At 40.8% G+C, this 16,404-nt stretch overlaps 1 protein-coding gene across 7 annotated transcripts; it reads left to right on the forward strand.

Moving 5' to 3' along the window:
• The first annotated feature begins 11,493 nt into the window (after positions 1-11,493).
• Positions 11,494-15,896, forward strand: LOC117854253 (tRNA threonylcarbamoyladenosine dehydratase). Of its 7 annotated transcripts, none has more exons than XM_072293115.1 (11): positions 11,494-11,659; positions 11,731-11,795; positions 11,940-12,024; positions 12,466-12,637; positions 13,340-13,552; positions 13,910-14,044; positions 14,167-14,298; positions 14,492-14,707; positions 14,898-15,022; positions 15,340-15,397; positions 15,482-15,896. In XM_072293115.1, exons 1-11 carry the CDS (start codon positions 11,565-11,567, stop codon positions 15,590-15,592), a joined length of 1,407 nt encoding a protein of 468 aa, XP_072149216.1. In that variant the 5' UTR covers positions 11,494-11,564; the 3' UTR covers positions 15,593-15,896. The 7 variants fall into 7 exon arrangements, with proteins under 7 accessions (XP_072149216.1, XP_072149217.1, XP_034592445.1 ...); XM_072293116.1 differs by having other exon boundaries at positions 11,731-11,789; XM_034736554.2 differs by having other exon boundaries at positions 11,495-11,659; positions 12,466-12,613.
• The last annotated feature ends 508 nt before the right edge of the window (positions 15,897-16,404 follow it).

Raw genomic sequence — 16,404 nt, forward strand, 5'->3', positions numbered from 1 at the left:
TGGGGAGAGGCCAAGTTGCGGCGGGTCGCACTCCGTCGACGTGCTGCTGACCTCCGCCCCCGCGCCATTGGTGTGTAACTCTCAAGTTGGCGTAGAAAATTCCAGGCGATGGAGTAAGCCGACGCTAGCTGCATGGGAGTTTTAGGCGGCCGTTTGGAACGTCGTCGGACGTTTTTTTGAGAAACCTATTATAATTAATGTTCCACTACATCATACATGGGCCATATATAATCTTAGGAGGGATACTTTCTCTATGTCCCACAAAGAAATGCAATTGTAACATACAAACTTTGCCTCACGTAGAATGCAATGGCTTTTGAACCGGCTTCCACAAAGAAATACTCTCTCTTGTTTAAGCCACGAACCGTTTCTCAGCTACTGATGGGAGCTGAGAACCGAAAAGTTTACTCAAGCTCTCATGACAATTAATTAGGTACATCTAAGTCATTTGTCTTCCATACTAATCTGTCTACAAATCTTGAAATTGCATTTTTGTGGAATGGAGGGAGTAAGTACCAAAAGTTCGTGAATAACTAATCAAAACTGCTTTTGTCAATAAAAATCTTCAACCACTCGGAGTGTGAGTTCTCTCAATGTGGTCATGATAAACTTCGGTTACCAATCACTCTATGCCTTTTTATTTCACATCCATAGTTTTTTTCCTTTGCATAGCGCTACCATGTGTCATCAATATGTGTTTAGTTCAAACCTTAGCTTGAGTTATATTAGCTCTTGTTGCAACCCATGTGTCGTGACTTTTCATGAATTTTGATTTAGCTTTCCAGTTTTGATCTTTTTTCTTGCTGCAATTTTTCTCTCCACATGTTGTTTAGTTCAGACCGTATTGTTATTTTACCTCTTTTTAAAACTACTATTTATTTTAGTAGAAAGTATGAATTCTTTTTGTCTTAGACTGCACTCTTAGTTACTACGTACTTTGGCATAACTGGCAGTTTAGTCTACACCACAACACTAGTTAAGAGGTATCGACTTTTCTCTTTGCTAGTTATATTACTATATACAGTGGCATAACAGGAGCGTGCTAGTATATTTTTTTCATAAAATGTGGTTGTACGTATAATTAAACTGCAAATACATATATGTTATAATATTTTAGTCAAAATGTATACATTTATTTGAAGTAGTGACTTACATAACTTATTGCTAGGGGTATTAATACAATTTAAAATAAATTTTTAGTGTCATTAGATGTGATATGTTAAGGTTTTTTTCATAATTGTTAGAAATACATCCGCTCTACATGTGTAGTGGCACAGAACATGTATGTTTACTTTGAGAAGTCTTTAGAAATTGATAGCGATAAATTTGGGTAATAGAAGCACATATAGGGGTACTTTATGGTATTTTGAATGATTCATAAAACATTTGTGGGTAATTTAGATGGAGAATTAAGAGATTATTTTTAATCATAGTATGGTGGTAATTTAGATGCTAATTTAGGGAGGTAGGAGGTTGCTTTATATTGTCTTTCATAATGTACAGGTAGGTAATTTAGATGTAAATTTTGAGAGTTTCTCTTAAGATTACATTTTATATTGGTATAGGTGGGATATTTTATATGTAGATTTATGGGTTAATTTAGTTTATTTTTCATAATACTTGTAGAGGCAACTAATTTAGAAGAAAAGTATATTATTTAAAATAAAATTAAAATCTAATCTACGATGGGTATTTCTTTTTTTTAGAATTTTTAGAATTTATATTTTCTAGCGCATCTTGTAATAATTAGTATAAAGCCTCTAATTAGAGACAGTAAGATAATTATGATAAGGAAGGTGCATTGATAAACGGATAAGCATCAACACACGCTAGGGTTTTTTATTAAGAGAGATGCTAACTTGTGTCTGTTGATAACCATGCTTATGTTATAATGCTTTGCTTATACATTAGTGCGAGGTTTCAGGCTCTGTTGTCCACGTAACTAATGCATCCTTATCACGATGACCACGGCTACGGCTACAGACAATTATCCTGGTGCATGCGTGCAGGATGGGTTGGCACGGTAACGTGTTTGGACCGAACAATGGCACTCATGTCCTGAATCCTAATAGGCTCTCCTGATTGCATTTTATTTGTCTACTAGGGAAAAAAAATTGTGGCCAAAGCTATCTGACAGAATTGGTCAGGATGGTTTAGCTTATTCAGACCGTTTGATGCGTCCAGATGGTACTTGATCGAGAGTTGTCGTTGCGCCCTAGCTGATCATATGCTTCTACGTGTTTTTGGTGACAAGCAAGGTCGTGACTGGTGAAGGCGCGCTGCTGATTGCATCTGAATGATCGAGCTGCTGGTGTTGCTGCTCCTTCTCCAGTTGTCACGCGGCGTCGGCGATCCATGACGTGTTCCATCTCTGTTTACGTGTCATGTTAGTTCTAACTAATACACTTCCTGTGCTATGCGTCCTGCAGCCTTTGGGTTGGGTCTGATGAGATACTTCAGTTCCATTCAACTCAATCAATATCGATACAACATGTATATCTGTGAATCATGTGTAGATCGAGCAACATAGACTATAATTAAACCCAGTGATCGTTTGAGTAATATGCAATAATTTCCAGCATTAAATAAACTAAATGCAAACAAATTTATAGCGGTCAATGTAAATTTTATTTGCATTGATTACTTCATCTTTGAGATATTTAAAATATTTTTTAGCTACCCTGGCTTCATATGTTTATTGTGGGCTGTGGCAAACTGGCAATCGAATTTGCGGAATCATTTTGCGATACAAGCAATAATTTCCAACACAAGTCACTACGCCACCCTTGCCTAATTTAACCAGTAAGCCACATTGTTACATCAGCCATGTCGACTCCCTTTTACATTGAATCTAGAAAATTCTCACATCCAACATGGGATCCTGCATTTCGTTTTCATAGCTGCCAAAATTCTACTTCCCTTGGAGCATGATCAGTGGCAATTGATGTCTCAAAGTGACATACAGCACAGCCGATCGACCAATAGATGGTGTGGTGGTTAAAATGGACCGAGCAAGGTTGAGTGCAGACCAGATTGAATTGTCTGAATACAAGCCTTTTTGGACTCAAGCAACCTCATTTCCTTCTTTACTTGTGGATCAGGTTTATGTAATTTAGGGCTCCCTTAGGCATTATGTATCCATGAAAAAAAATGAAAGGGAATCATTTCAGCATGTGCGCAGGTCACTAGTCTTAGCATCAATAATTTGCCTGAAAATTTAAAATTGAAATGGAAACTCCTTTTGCCCCTTTTTGTTTTCTCTGAATATTCTAGGACAACTAATGCTGCTGGTTGCAGTACTGGTTCGTCTGTGGCCATAGCTTTTTATCAGGAATAGTTGCTGCTTTGCGTCGGTATCAGGCAATATTAATTAACCGTAGATTTGGCTAGTAGTGTATATAATCGCATAAAAAGCTCGACCTTTTCTGTGCACTGTCACCCACTTAATTTTCCGAGTTTATATACACAGGGGCGGATTTAGAATGGGGCTGCGCCCCGGGCTGAGCTGTTGAATTACACCTAAAATAGTCTAATTTTATCTCCTAAGCCTCATTTTGTTAGGCTAAACAGCACATAGGTTAAAGGGACTCCACGGTCTCGCCCCGGGCTGCAGCCCGGGCAGCCCGGGCCCTGGATCCGCCCCTGTATATACATGATCTGGTACATGTACGTCATGATCACTTCTATGCCTGCTGGGGGTAATTGCTCAACGTTTTGCAGCATCGGCCGATATTATGGTTCATAATTTGCATGAAAGATTTATACTAATTTGCACATTCTACGAATTCGTCTCCGAAGGACCATCAAATTGCGCAAGTTCCAAGTTGATGGGCATATATGATGGGTCAATGGCTGCATGCTTTCTGAGAAGGTTCAGAAACTAGGCCTTCCCTTTCAGCTGGCCACTTACATTGCAAGCAATGAAGCAATTGACCACTCTAAGCAACTGATCTTTGTTCAAAGAACTTAGACTGGTTAATGAATCATTACTGGATTGACTAAAGCAACATCGGACACCAGTTGACAAAAGTGCATGCCTAGCTAGCTTCACGGATGCTGAAAACAAGTGGATGACCAGACCACGTAGGATTTGCCTTTCCTTCAGAATAACTAGAAGGAGCTATCCAATTTTGTTTTGAAAAATAGGCACCCGGATTTGAAGTGAAAAGAACTCGGACGTGGACTGGGAAGGTACGGTGTGTGCCGCCGCCCACATGCACCTCTCACTGTGAAATAATAAAGCTTCCTTGATGTAGGGTTTTCTTCTTTTTGATGTAGGGTGTTGATGTCCCTTCTTCATTGTAGGCATGCTTAGCAGTAGCAAAGATAGAGGAAAAAAAATGAAGAAGCGGCATAGGAGCATGCCTTACAAATAAAATGGAAGCAATAGTACAACCTGAGAGCTGGAATTCCATTAGTACGTTTCTCAGTGCAGCACACCGGCATACATCTACCTTGTCTCGTCCTCATGTTCTTACCTCCAATGCAGGATACGCCACTATAGCTTTAGCACCAAGCTGGGCAGGGATCGTGTTGTTTGCATGCTTGGAGTTGGAGGCGGTGGAGTTTTTAAAAGGCGATTAAGGCACTATTCAGGCTCGTGTATACCAGCATTGTCCAATTGTCTTGTGTGAGATGAGGGCATATGTTCAGAGACAGGATGTTTGGTTGAGCTTTTAGGTGCCGGTTTATTGGAGAGGTGCGTGTGTGCGCGCGCCCGATCGTCGACATACCTAAACAAACAGATTGGTGTGGCCTGGTGGGTAATTAGGCCAGCCTAACAACTTCAACTACGAGCGCTAGTGGCGCCACGTCGGCGAAAGTGTACTGGCTATAGCTAATAGTCCCCATTAACGTGCAACACGCTGATGGTCAGCGACACGCATATGTTTGCTTATTCATGTGACGCATCTCTGCACCACATGGTGATGTCGATTAATAATAATGGAAGTGGTACATATGCGTCATGCTGGAGCTGGACTTTGAAGCGTTAAACGTAGCAGTATGTTGATATTCCATCCAGTAACAAAAGAGTGGCGTTCTCGACACCGACATGGTTACTAAAACGCTATTTTAGTTTTATCTTATTACTAGTATGGAATAATGCGTTAAATCATAGAAAAGTTGTAATATTTTGAAGTTACTTTTAAGATAATGCAGCTACACTATTATAAAATTCGATCAAAATACTTACAACAGATATCAATGATTAAATTCTAAATGTGTTGGCTGCAAGCAATCTAAACAATACTTCCTCTCAGATCAGAAATGTAATAAGTAGTTCATCTATGTTTGTCACAAGTCTTACCTTTGATTATAAATATATAAAATTTTGTGTATATCAATAGCACAAGATAAATATGCTAGATTCATTATGAAAAATACTTTTGTAATATGTTAATATATATATATATATTTCAATTTAAGATATTATATATTTGTAGATATTGCTTGTTAAGGTATCATATTGGAAACCATGTCTATGTCCTGATGAATTTGTATTTCCGATTGGATGATTTTTTTTCCTTTTTACTGAAGGTAGTATCAGCTTTGCAGAAAACAGCATGCTCCAATCACCTATAGAGTAGAGACGGCTCTTAATAATACTAGCTGCTCATGTTCCAGTCAATGGCAGCTTAGACATACTTAGAAGGATCTAATGAAAGCAAATTGATGGTACTAGCTAGAACGAATGAGATTCAACGAAAACACGCAGAGCAAAACCCGTGGATCATCAACTAGGCAAAAACTAAAGAAGCCACGCACGCACGCCACTTGTTATTAGCATTTCTTTTCTCAATTCCTTTTTTATCTCCATCCGTAGTAGTGTGATCCGATGCCCGCACGCTGAGAAATCTCCGGCGAATCGCTTCAGAGAGATCATGTGACGCGGCTTTTGATTTCTGTGCGAGGAGTCACAGAAGTAATTAACTTTTTTTTATTTCTCTTTCCCTGTTCGTACGTGCGTAGTTATACATCGATGGCTCCGATCGACAAATTACACGTTGGTAGGTAATAAACTGAATTGGAAGAAAGAAATCAAGACCAGCAGGGGATATGGTCAGACTTTCGATGTGTCGATTCGCGGTTGGCCCGAAAGACTGTCTGAACTCTTAAATATACTCATCACCACGAAAAAAAAGTGATACTTGCACTGCATTGCAATTTGCGGTACTCATGTGTGTTGCTTAAAATTAAAAGAACAGAATAATGACACCCTTAGCTTTCCTTGATATTAAGGCCGATCGACACTAACGACAAGATGCAACTTGATATGAATTACCACCTCTCAAGTTTTTTAGATAAAGGATAGAAATCCAGCCTCTATATCCACGTGTGGATATATATATAGCCAAAATTACAGGAGTTCTTAGACTTCAATCCTCAAAGTTGAGAAAAGTAAAACACCAGATGGAAAGCTAAAAGACTAGGGAAAAAAAGCTAGAAAGACTATACTTCAAACTTTTTCTATATCCTTGCTTCAAACATGTTTTGTCTGTGCATCAACCATCCTTATTCCTTCACATCACTTGTCTACTTAGAAACTTTGATGTCCTGCAAGAAAAAGGTTACGTGGTACCTGAGGATCTTTGTTGTGTAGAAATTGCACTAAGTCGATCTCGATCACGACCTAAAGCACCTCACAGCATCCCCATCGAACACAATCGCCAACACATGAGAAGTCACGCTAGCAAGAACTACTGACAGCGAGGCAAACAACACCGTACATAGGATGCCAAACGATACCTCCAAGGAGGTCACGACGTCGTAGACGCCGCCGCCACACAATCGGCCGATCGAAAGCCAACCAACTAGAATAGGGTTTTCACTGGGAGATCCAACAATACCACAACAAGGCCTTCAAGGAGGAAAACGACATCCAAGAGCGCCGCCATTACCGACACCGGCACATACTGGGTAAGGCTTTCGCCTGGTACTTCTGCACAGTTGCGATCCACTAAAGGAGCCGGACACACCAAGGCCATTGAAGGCCTGCTACAAGGACCACCCAAGGCCGCCCGCGAACACCTAAAGACCGAATACATTAGGAGCACGTCGGTTGCCCAGCTTGTCGCAGGTAGCCCCACGCCATCTCACCGGTGACCAAGTCACCGCTTGCACTTGGGCGTCTGGATGCCTCCTGCCTGGGGATGTCGGGCACATCATCCCAGCCGCCACTAGCACGAATGACGAGGCACGCGCACGCACCTGACAGACATAATGCATACCGTCCGCGCCACAAGTGTCGTGCGCAGCCGCAGGCCCCAAGATCCGACCGTGCTCGAGCCAAAACAACATGACACCATCAGCCTCGGGGACAGCACCGCCAAGCAATGAGGCCGGGATCCATCAGATCGATCATCGGAGATGCTGGATCCAGGCGAAGATGAGATAGATCGGGTTGCCTGCAGACGACATCGTCCGCCGCCGGAGCACGAGCAGGAGAGATGGGTGGGGGAGGGGGAAATGGCGCCCTGCCGCCACCCTCCTCGTGCCCCGACAGGCTTCCGGCGAGGCTCTCCGGCGATAGTGAGATGTAGGGGATGGAGGGGAAGGGATCTTGGGAGGTGGATGGGGGAGTTGCGCCCATGTCGCCCGCGAAAGGGGCGACGCGGGGGACGATTCCACCACCTCTCTAGTAGTTTTTGTGAAAAGCGATCGTAAAGCTGGTAGTTTTCAGGTAATTAGATCGTCAGTAAAGAGTATAGTAAAGGTACATATACTAAGCAAGAGGCGGCTATCATGATCCGAAAGGCGAAGGAAGCAAGTATAGTAAAGGTACATATACTAAGCAAGAGGCGGTTGTCATGCTCTGAAAGGCGAGTATATATATGTGGAATTTGTGGATGATGCGTGCATAACTGGATACACTTATTAGCAGAGTATATGTATCGATGCTCAAGCCTCTTGTCGTTTTTTTTCATGTATGTCATGCCAAAATGTCGCCATTTGGAGATCTGGGGGTGTGTCTGTCATGTGATCGAGCTAAAGAACTGGAGAAGGTTCTAACTGGAGTGAGAGAAGCAAATATTTCTCCATGATCCACTTACGTAGTTTCAACTTCTGAAAATGCCTTGTTCATTCTTAATTGACGGTGGAGGGGTTGATGAAGTCATCTGAAACCAAGTATTGGTTGGCCAAAAAATTTACCATCAGAATTTGCATTGCTCTAATTATTTTAATAAACGAATAGCGTTGCCCACAACTGAAAAATAATGTGTGGGATAGACAAAATTGCTTAGGTATGTTTGATAGCATTTGGTAAACGCATCGTGTGAGAGATGATTGCATCTTTGGCCACTCCAAAGTCAATGGAGTAGCTAGTTATGGTTTTTCCAATATATTGGGAATATAAGGGGCTAGCATTCCAAGATTTTGTATCACTTTTACAGTGGGATCCAATCTATATAAATAAACAAACCAGCTAACACAAAATCTTAATGCCTTTAGAAAGAGACAACTACGATGTTTACTTGTCATTATTTTGATGTGCATCAAGTTTTCAAACCTTCCTCTGTTGTATCTGTTAAGTATTTTACATCCACAACATCAACGATTTTGGAAGACAATATTTTAAACATGAGGAAAATGAAAAACACAGGAGCACTAAAAATTTGTAAATGTAAGGTAATACATTGGAAGTTTTCCTAAATTTCAGACGAGCTCATCTCCACACCTATGCAAAGAATTGAAAAAAAGGGTGGATATGTTGATTTGTATATGATTTTATATGATTTTATAGAATTCATTACAAGATAACCATATCTAGTTTTCTCCTACACTCCTTGCTTTCAAAATATGCTGTTGTAGTTCAGTACTACATCTTTTGGATGTAGAAATCACATGGTTTTTCCCTTTAAAAATAATCAAACAAACCCTAAATGACCTGGAACAGATCAGCAGGAACATGCCAGTGAACTAATGACCGGGGATGTGCATACAAAATGTCACCATATAAGTAAAAGAAAATTTTGAAAATAGCACCTTTACAATTCGGTTGTTCCTATATGCTGCCCTCAACAATTTTCTTCTCTGCCACTAGGTTTAGTCAAACTTTTTCTTAAAAGATTATGAAATACTGTCATCCCAAAGGAAAGAACAATCGAGCTTTCCACATCGAGATTGACACTAACAATCTCGAAGTTACTTCACAGCTCACGAGATTATTGTACATATATACTCTGTCCGTTTATTATCCATGCGTACATATAACGACATCCGAGCATTACCAACGGCGGTGCATCATCATACTGTTTCTATCAAGGACTTCGTATTAACCCTTTAACTTTTTCTCTGGATCTGAAATACATCGTCATCAAATTAAAAAAACATTTACTTCTGACACTCAGCTTGAATCCTCCTAATCACCTTTTTCGTTATGGAGTACGTACTACCTCTGTCCCTAATTATTTAGCTCCGTTCCTAATTATTTAGCGTTGATTAGTTCAATTTGTCAAATATAAAGGGTAGAGGACTACTCCCTCCATTTTATTTAAACTGTAGGTCGTTTTAGTTTTTCTAAATTCATAGTTTTTATTATGTATTTAGATATTACATCTAAATACGTAGAGAAAACTACGTATCGTACAATTTGAAACAGACCGTTGACATTCAGCGGAATAGTGGATGTATAAAGTGACCGTAAAGCACGTAGTTTACAGGTAGTTAGGTCGTCATTTCGGATTTATATACAGAACGGGATAGGCTGTCACGCACGAAGGAAGTATGTGGATGATGGATCATGGACGCATATATAAAGTTGCATACGCACACTTGCCGATCATGGTTCATGCACGGCAAGGGATGGAGCTACGGAAGTGGCCAGGCAAACCAGTGGATAGAAAGTGGTCACGGAAAAGCCTGAGCTACGTAGGCAGCAGTCCATGATCCAGTAGGCGCGTGCAGTTGGGTAAAGCAGAGGCAGACCGACCCCTTCACATCTTGAACACGAGAGCTGCTTATACATGGCTCTAGGCGCTTTGCTCTGCATGGAGCATGACGTGACAGCAACCACAGCAGAAACCTTCACGTAAAGGCTTGCTTTTGTGCGTGCATGATGTGGCCATTACAATCGAGTGCCCATAAAGGGATCATCATTCTTGTTCGCCCGGCCTATTTAGGGAGGAGTTCATGTTGCCCAGGACTGCAGAATCTGGTTAATTGCTTCCCCAGGCCCCCAACTGAAATATACTGTAAACTTTCCTGATCTCTAGCAGCAGGAACATGTTAGTACAAATGTAAACCAGATTACTTTTAGTTATAGTAGGTAAGTTGCACTAAAATGGTATGGGCACATTTACCTACAAATTGTTCACACTATTACAATGCATGGTTCAACTTTGGCTTTTGGTGCATAATATAGAGCCAGGATGGCACCTTTTGGCGATTGACGTCATCCACTATATTCAAGTGAGAACTGGAGAAGGTTTTACTGGACTACCACGAAAAAACATTTCCCCTTCAAATTAAACATTTTAATTCCCCCAATCTTCTTGAAAATGCCAGAAAGAATTATTCTGAATTGACGGTGGCCACAGAATTTTACATCAGGGCTGATTCAGTCCACCCACTGAAACCAAGTATGGGGTTGTACACGTCTAAAGCATCCATCAGAATTTGCATCGTGCTAATTATTTTATTAAACGAATGACAATGCCCACAATAGTGTGGCAGACAAACTTGCTTATGCGTCTCCGGCCAAGTAGCCATTCCATAGCCAATGGAGCGTTCGTGATTTTTCCAGTATCTAAGGAATCGAATGGAAGTGCATTTCAAGTAGTGTCCGTTTACTTATACAGTAGATTCAGCGTTTTGGGGGCGTTTGGATAGCAGGGACTAAACTTTAGTCCTATCACATCGGACGTTCGAATACTAATTAGGAGGACTAAACATAAGCTAATTACAAAACTAATTGCAGAACCCCTAGGCTAAATCGCGAGACGAATCTATTGAGCCTAATTAATCCATCATTAACGAACGGTTACTGTAGCACCACATTGTCAAATCATGGACTAATTAGATTTAATAGATTCATCCCGCAATTTAGCCTAGATGTTGTGTAATTAGTTTTATAATTAATCTAGGTTTAATACTCCGAACACCGCCTAAATAAACTACTTAACGCAAAATTATAAGCTTCCACCAGAAAGATACAACTATACGATGTTTGCATGTCACTATTTTGATGTGCAATCAAGCTAGTGCTCAATTTTTTTCCTTAGCTACCCATGTTGGCAGTACAACCATTTTGGAAGATGTGATTTTAAACACATGAAAACGAAAAGAAAAATATGCAAAACAGACATGGGGGGCATGAAAACTTAAATGGGCCTTCTTATGTCACAAATTGAAATATTCAGCTTAACAAAGCCCATTAATCGGGCGCGACAGCGCAAAAAGATGCGGTCCAGTAACTTGAAATTTCATCGAAAATAAGGCCCAAGCCCACCACCCGCCCAAGGCCCGTCGTCCCTACAACAGATCGTAGCGCCGCCGACAGCCTCCCACGAAGCGGCGGCCGAGTTCTTGACTTGTCTCGAGGGTTTTGGCAGCGGCGGCCGGAGATGGGGGAGCGGGCGAAGGAATGGCTCCTCGCCGCTGGCGCCGGCGCCGCCGTCGGCGCGCTGTCAGCCGCCGCGGTCATGAATCTTCTATCGAGGTATCCGGCGCCAAGCTGGACCTGGGTGACACGGAGCGTTCTGCTGACGCTCGCTTCGTTTTGATGCGCAGATCCAAGCGGAGAGAGGGCTACGTGCGGCAACTGCTGGAATCGAATGGCGTCACGGCTGGTGCGGGTGCGATTGCCTCCTGTTGCTAGTTTAGCAGTGGGAAAATGATAACAATTCAAGATTAGCTTGTGTATCTGCTGTTGAAATTAGTTACTTGGTGGTGTTGAATTTGTATTCCAAAATCCTCTTAAATTGTTCGTTTTCAATCAGGCAACGCTCGATCCAGCAGGCATCTGGGTGCCACTGGTAGCTCCGATCTTCTCTCAGATGAAGTGGTCTCTGAACAGCTTACAAGGTTTGTTTTTGCTGTTTTCTTTCCCCAGTAAAGTTGTGGAGCGAGGCCTTAGCTACAAACCATCTGTCTGCATGATTGACACAGTTAATTGTTTTTGGATACTTCACAACCAGTGAATTACACATTTTGTTGCTATAGGTGTATCAATTCAGATAGCCACATTGCTTTATATTCTACTTTTAGATCGGACCAACCTATTGTGATTTTCATCTTTTGATATTGATGTTGTGTAGAAAAGCAATATAGCATGTGCTCGCTCTTTCTGTGCATAGCTTACTACTATCTTGTTAACATTTCACTTGTTAGCTTCATGATTTTCTCTTCAAACTACGCACCTACCACATATTTCAGATGTCAGCAGTACCGTAATGTGCTCAAGCTATTATGATTTAATGTTTTGTTTTTGTGATTACCAATATATGTTAATTTTCTGTATTCTAGGAATACACAATTTTTTGGCATGGACTCTCAGAAGAAAGTGACTGAATCCTATGTTGTAGTCATTGGTCTTGGAGGGGTTGGCAGTCATGCAGCTTCTATGCTCCTGAGATCTGGTGTCGGCAGGTTGCTCCTTGTGGATTTTGATCAGGTGTGGATTTTGAGTGTTCCAGAGGTGGATACCTGACAGAGTTGTGAAAACTTGAATGCGCTTTTGTTTTGTTTGATTCTCTAGTTAACTAAAATGATTTAGTTAAACATGATTTACTGTTTAACAACCTAAAATCTTGTTTGGTTGTGAAGGATTTAACCAGGACTGAAAAAATCTTGTTTTGACTAAGATTCACATTATATGCTTTATGTAAAACTAATCTTAATTATCTTACCCAAAACAAATTATCATCTCCATGTTATCAACAGTTAAAGGGCAAAACTAAAAATGGTCTATTCTAAACTATCAGAACAGAATTACAACTTCAAATTGGTTTTCTCAACAATAATAAAACCAACTTTCTCTAAACTTGTTTGTTTCTGATTAATTCATCTGAATAGCCACTTAAGTAGTTGCACACTTGCACTAAGGTTTTTCAAAGTATCAAAAATTTATTTGACCAAGTTTGTGGAACGCATAGTCGCCATGCTGGTATGACTTCCAAATTTTCTATCCAAATCAGGTCTAGAATCATTGAATCATCTTTCATCTAGTGGGTGCCCCGCATTATCAATTCAAACTAGGGAGGATATAACCATGGGAAACATTTGTAGTGAGTAGCTTTTACAGCAGTATCAAATGGGTGGGTGCACATTACATTTTATAAGTAACATGTTGCATTTATAATAGGTGGGCATTAACAAGGCACTCATGATATGTTGAAAGGTCTCACTCTCGTCACTAAATCGACATGCTGTGGCAACCAGAGATGATGTTGGTACTCCAAAAGCATTATGCCTCAAGAAGCATTTTTCGATGATATACCCAGAGTGCCAAATAGATGCAAGAGTGCAACTGTATGATCCATCATCTGAGGCAGAGATTCTTTCTGGACAGCCTGACTTTGTTCTCGATTGCATAGATAACATTGATACCAAGGTAATAATTACTAGTATTGAAATTTCACCTTTTATTCTTTCATAGGTGCAAACAGTTTCACATGTTTAGATAGTATACTCAGGCTGTGCTTCAAATCCTTTCTAAATTTTCTGTTTTGTGTCAGCTTTTCTTAATAATCCATGCAACACCATATGGTTTCAATTTGATGAAAGAATATCTGGGCAGTACTAGTCCCTATGTAAACTTATATTTCCCTTACCTCTGTTTTCTGATGATAAAGCAAGACAAAGCCACCCTACATAGATAGTTTAAACCCATTTTTTCCAGCCCAAGTTGCTTGTTCAGACAACGTTTCTCTTTGTTATTTGTAACCATTGGAATATCCTTGCCCCTTAGGTGGCGCTCCTTGCAGCCTGCGTCCGCAGAGGTTTAAAGGTGCTTTCTGCAATGGGGGCTGGAGCTCGAGCTGACCCCACCAGAATTCGTGTTGCAGATTTGAGAGAATCAAGCAATGATCCCCTCTCTCGATCAGTTAGTTTGATACTCCTTCCAAATTTTTTTGAATAGTTCAGTCCCTTTGTAAGCTGCCATTCAATCAGTTACTGGCATGTTAAGATGTGCTGCAAATGATGTGTTCCAATTGCTATTTTTAGGTGAGGTACCGGCTTAAGAAGGAACATGGAATTGAAGGTGGAATACCAGTGGTTTTTTCATTGGAAAAGCCAAAGGCAAAGCTACTTCCCTTTCAAGCTTCAAAAGAAGAGGAAACTCCATCAGATTACCAGGTCAGCTCCCCTTGGGTTTGCATTCACACCCTCCTGCTGCCTGTTTGATCCATTTTTTAAACCCCCTTTTTTGATTTTCTGAATAAAAGTTTACATGACAAGTAACTAAATTCCTCTAAAACACCTAGTTGCTTATCTATGTGTGTGTTCATGACTACTGAGTACCGACAACATGCTTTGCATTATTCCACAGATTGTGCCAGGGTTTAGGGTTCGCATTATCCCAGTGCTGGGAACCATCCCTGCAATATTTGGTCAAGTTATGGCGTCCTATGTGGTTACTCAGCTTGCTGGATTAGATTTTCAAACTGAGCCAGTTGTTAACCTGGATTTGGATCATTACTGTATACTTCATCAGCGTCTTATTGAGCATGAGGAGCTGACATATGGGACAGCTGAGCAAGTTCTGGTACTCTTTTCTTGCTATCTAATGTCATAACCTCAAAATAAGATCTTTTCTTTAGCATTATTAGATGGAGGTGTTATTTATGTCAATTATGACAAAAAAAAGTTATAAAAAGGAATTCTTCACCTACACATATTGTGGCATATTCCTTTTTTTTTTATAAATTTGTAACATTGTCTTTTACAATTTAAAGGTAGATGCTGAAGAGATAATGTACATCGTCAAGGAATTGTGGCGTGGTCGAAGCGCTAGAGACCAAAATCAGAAGGACACTGGGCGGAAAATGTGGAGATCTGTCAATGAGCTAATGCTTGTCAGGTATGCTTACTTCTCTATCTGATAGTATGGCTTGGATGCCAGTTATCTTACCTTTTGTGGTGCAGCTTGAGTTCTCTGGAGCAAAGAACAATTTCGTGTAGGGTAGCAGCGAAACCCCAGCTGCTAATTATATCTGTAGTGAAGGGTGACTGACATGTTTGTTATCTTTAATGATATGAACCATTAGCTAAGCTGGCTGGCTGGCCATGTTAAATTATGACAATAATGTAGTTTGTCACCTTTAATGTGGTAAATTTCAATGGATTAACGTTTTTAACGATTATTCCTGTAATTATTTTTTTGCTTTATTTTGTTAGATGGGACAAATCAAAGCCTGCTGGTGCGTCAAACTTAATACTTCTCAAGTTCAGTGAGGTACTTAAGGCATCTTTACTCTAACCAACACTTCTCATATCTTTACTCTCCTATTCTCATGCTTCACCTTCTCTTCTCTGAAAGGCTGATGCGCATGAATCCACTACACTTGATCATATAAAAGAAGAGGAACCTGAATTCTACTCTATGGTCACGCGTGTGCTGAAACGGGCTGAAGTGGAGTTTGGTTTATGAGTGGGTCATCTATCTGATTGAAGTTTTGTTGCTGCGGTTCGGTTATACCCTTGGATCAACAAGTAGATCAAGCACTAGATTCAGTTCTGCGCGATCCATTTCGGGAATACCTGATGAGCATGCTACGATGAAAACGATGTGCAGGTTTGGTTTTCTGCAGTCGAACCATGAGCTTTCTGTCCTCATGGAATCGTGCCACTTGTCAGCTATGTATCAATTTTCCGCGTGAATCTTATCATGTAACCAGGCAAACCAAAGATTTTTTTTTTCTTGTGATCTGATGGGCAGAGCCAGTTTGATGCGATTCGGATCGTGTCGTGGGCACCCCCGTGTACATCACCGATGATATGCGAGGAAATTCTTGCAGAGTCCAGCAGAGACCAGGGGTCTTGGTCTTGCAATGGAGACAGTGACCTGATCCATTGCCGGGTTCGTCAAAGAGGCTGAAAGCGCGGCGTGCATCATTTGGTGGGAAGCTAGTGGTTCCTACCGGCATCCCGTTCACTCTGCAGCGCCGTCCACGCCTTTTCCCAAGACCAGGTCATGGGTCGATGGTTTCGAAGCTTTAAGACGTGGATCCTTGACTAAAATTTAGCTCTTGTCACGTCGAATATTCGGATGATAATTACGAGACTAAACATAAGTTAATTATAAAACTAATTGTAGAAGCTCTAGGTTAATTCGCGAGATGAATCTATTAAGCTTAATTAATCTATCTTTAGCAAATGGTTACTGTAGCATCACATTGTCAAATCATGGATTAATTAGGCTTAATAGATTCATCTTGCGAATTAGCCTCCATCTATGCAATT

The sequence above is a fragment of the Setaria viridis genome, chromosome 4, assembly GCF_005286985.2.
Source record: "Setaria viridis chromosome 4, Setaria_viridis_v4.0, whole genome shotgun sequence".
NCBI lineage: Eukaryota > Viridiplantae > Streptophyta > Magnoliopsida > Poales > Poaceae > Setaria > Setaria viridis.

Bases quoted from the DNA above. Each gene is read 5' to 3' on its own strand.
- LOC117854253 (XM_072293115.1), top strand. From the start codon at position 11,565: ATGGGGGAGCGGGCGAAGGAATGGCTCCTCGCCGCTGGCGCCGGCGCC. The intron at 11,660-11,730 runs GTATCCGGCGCC...TTTGATGCGCAG, and splicing joins GTCATGAATCTTCTATCGAG to ATCCAAGCGGAGAGAGGGCT. The intron at 15,023-15,339 runs GTATGCTTACTT...TTATTTTGTTAG, and splicing joins AATGAGCTAATGCTTGTCAG to ATGGGACAAATCAAAGCCTG.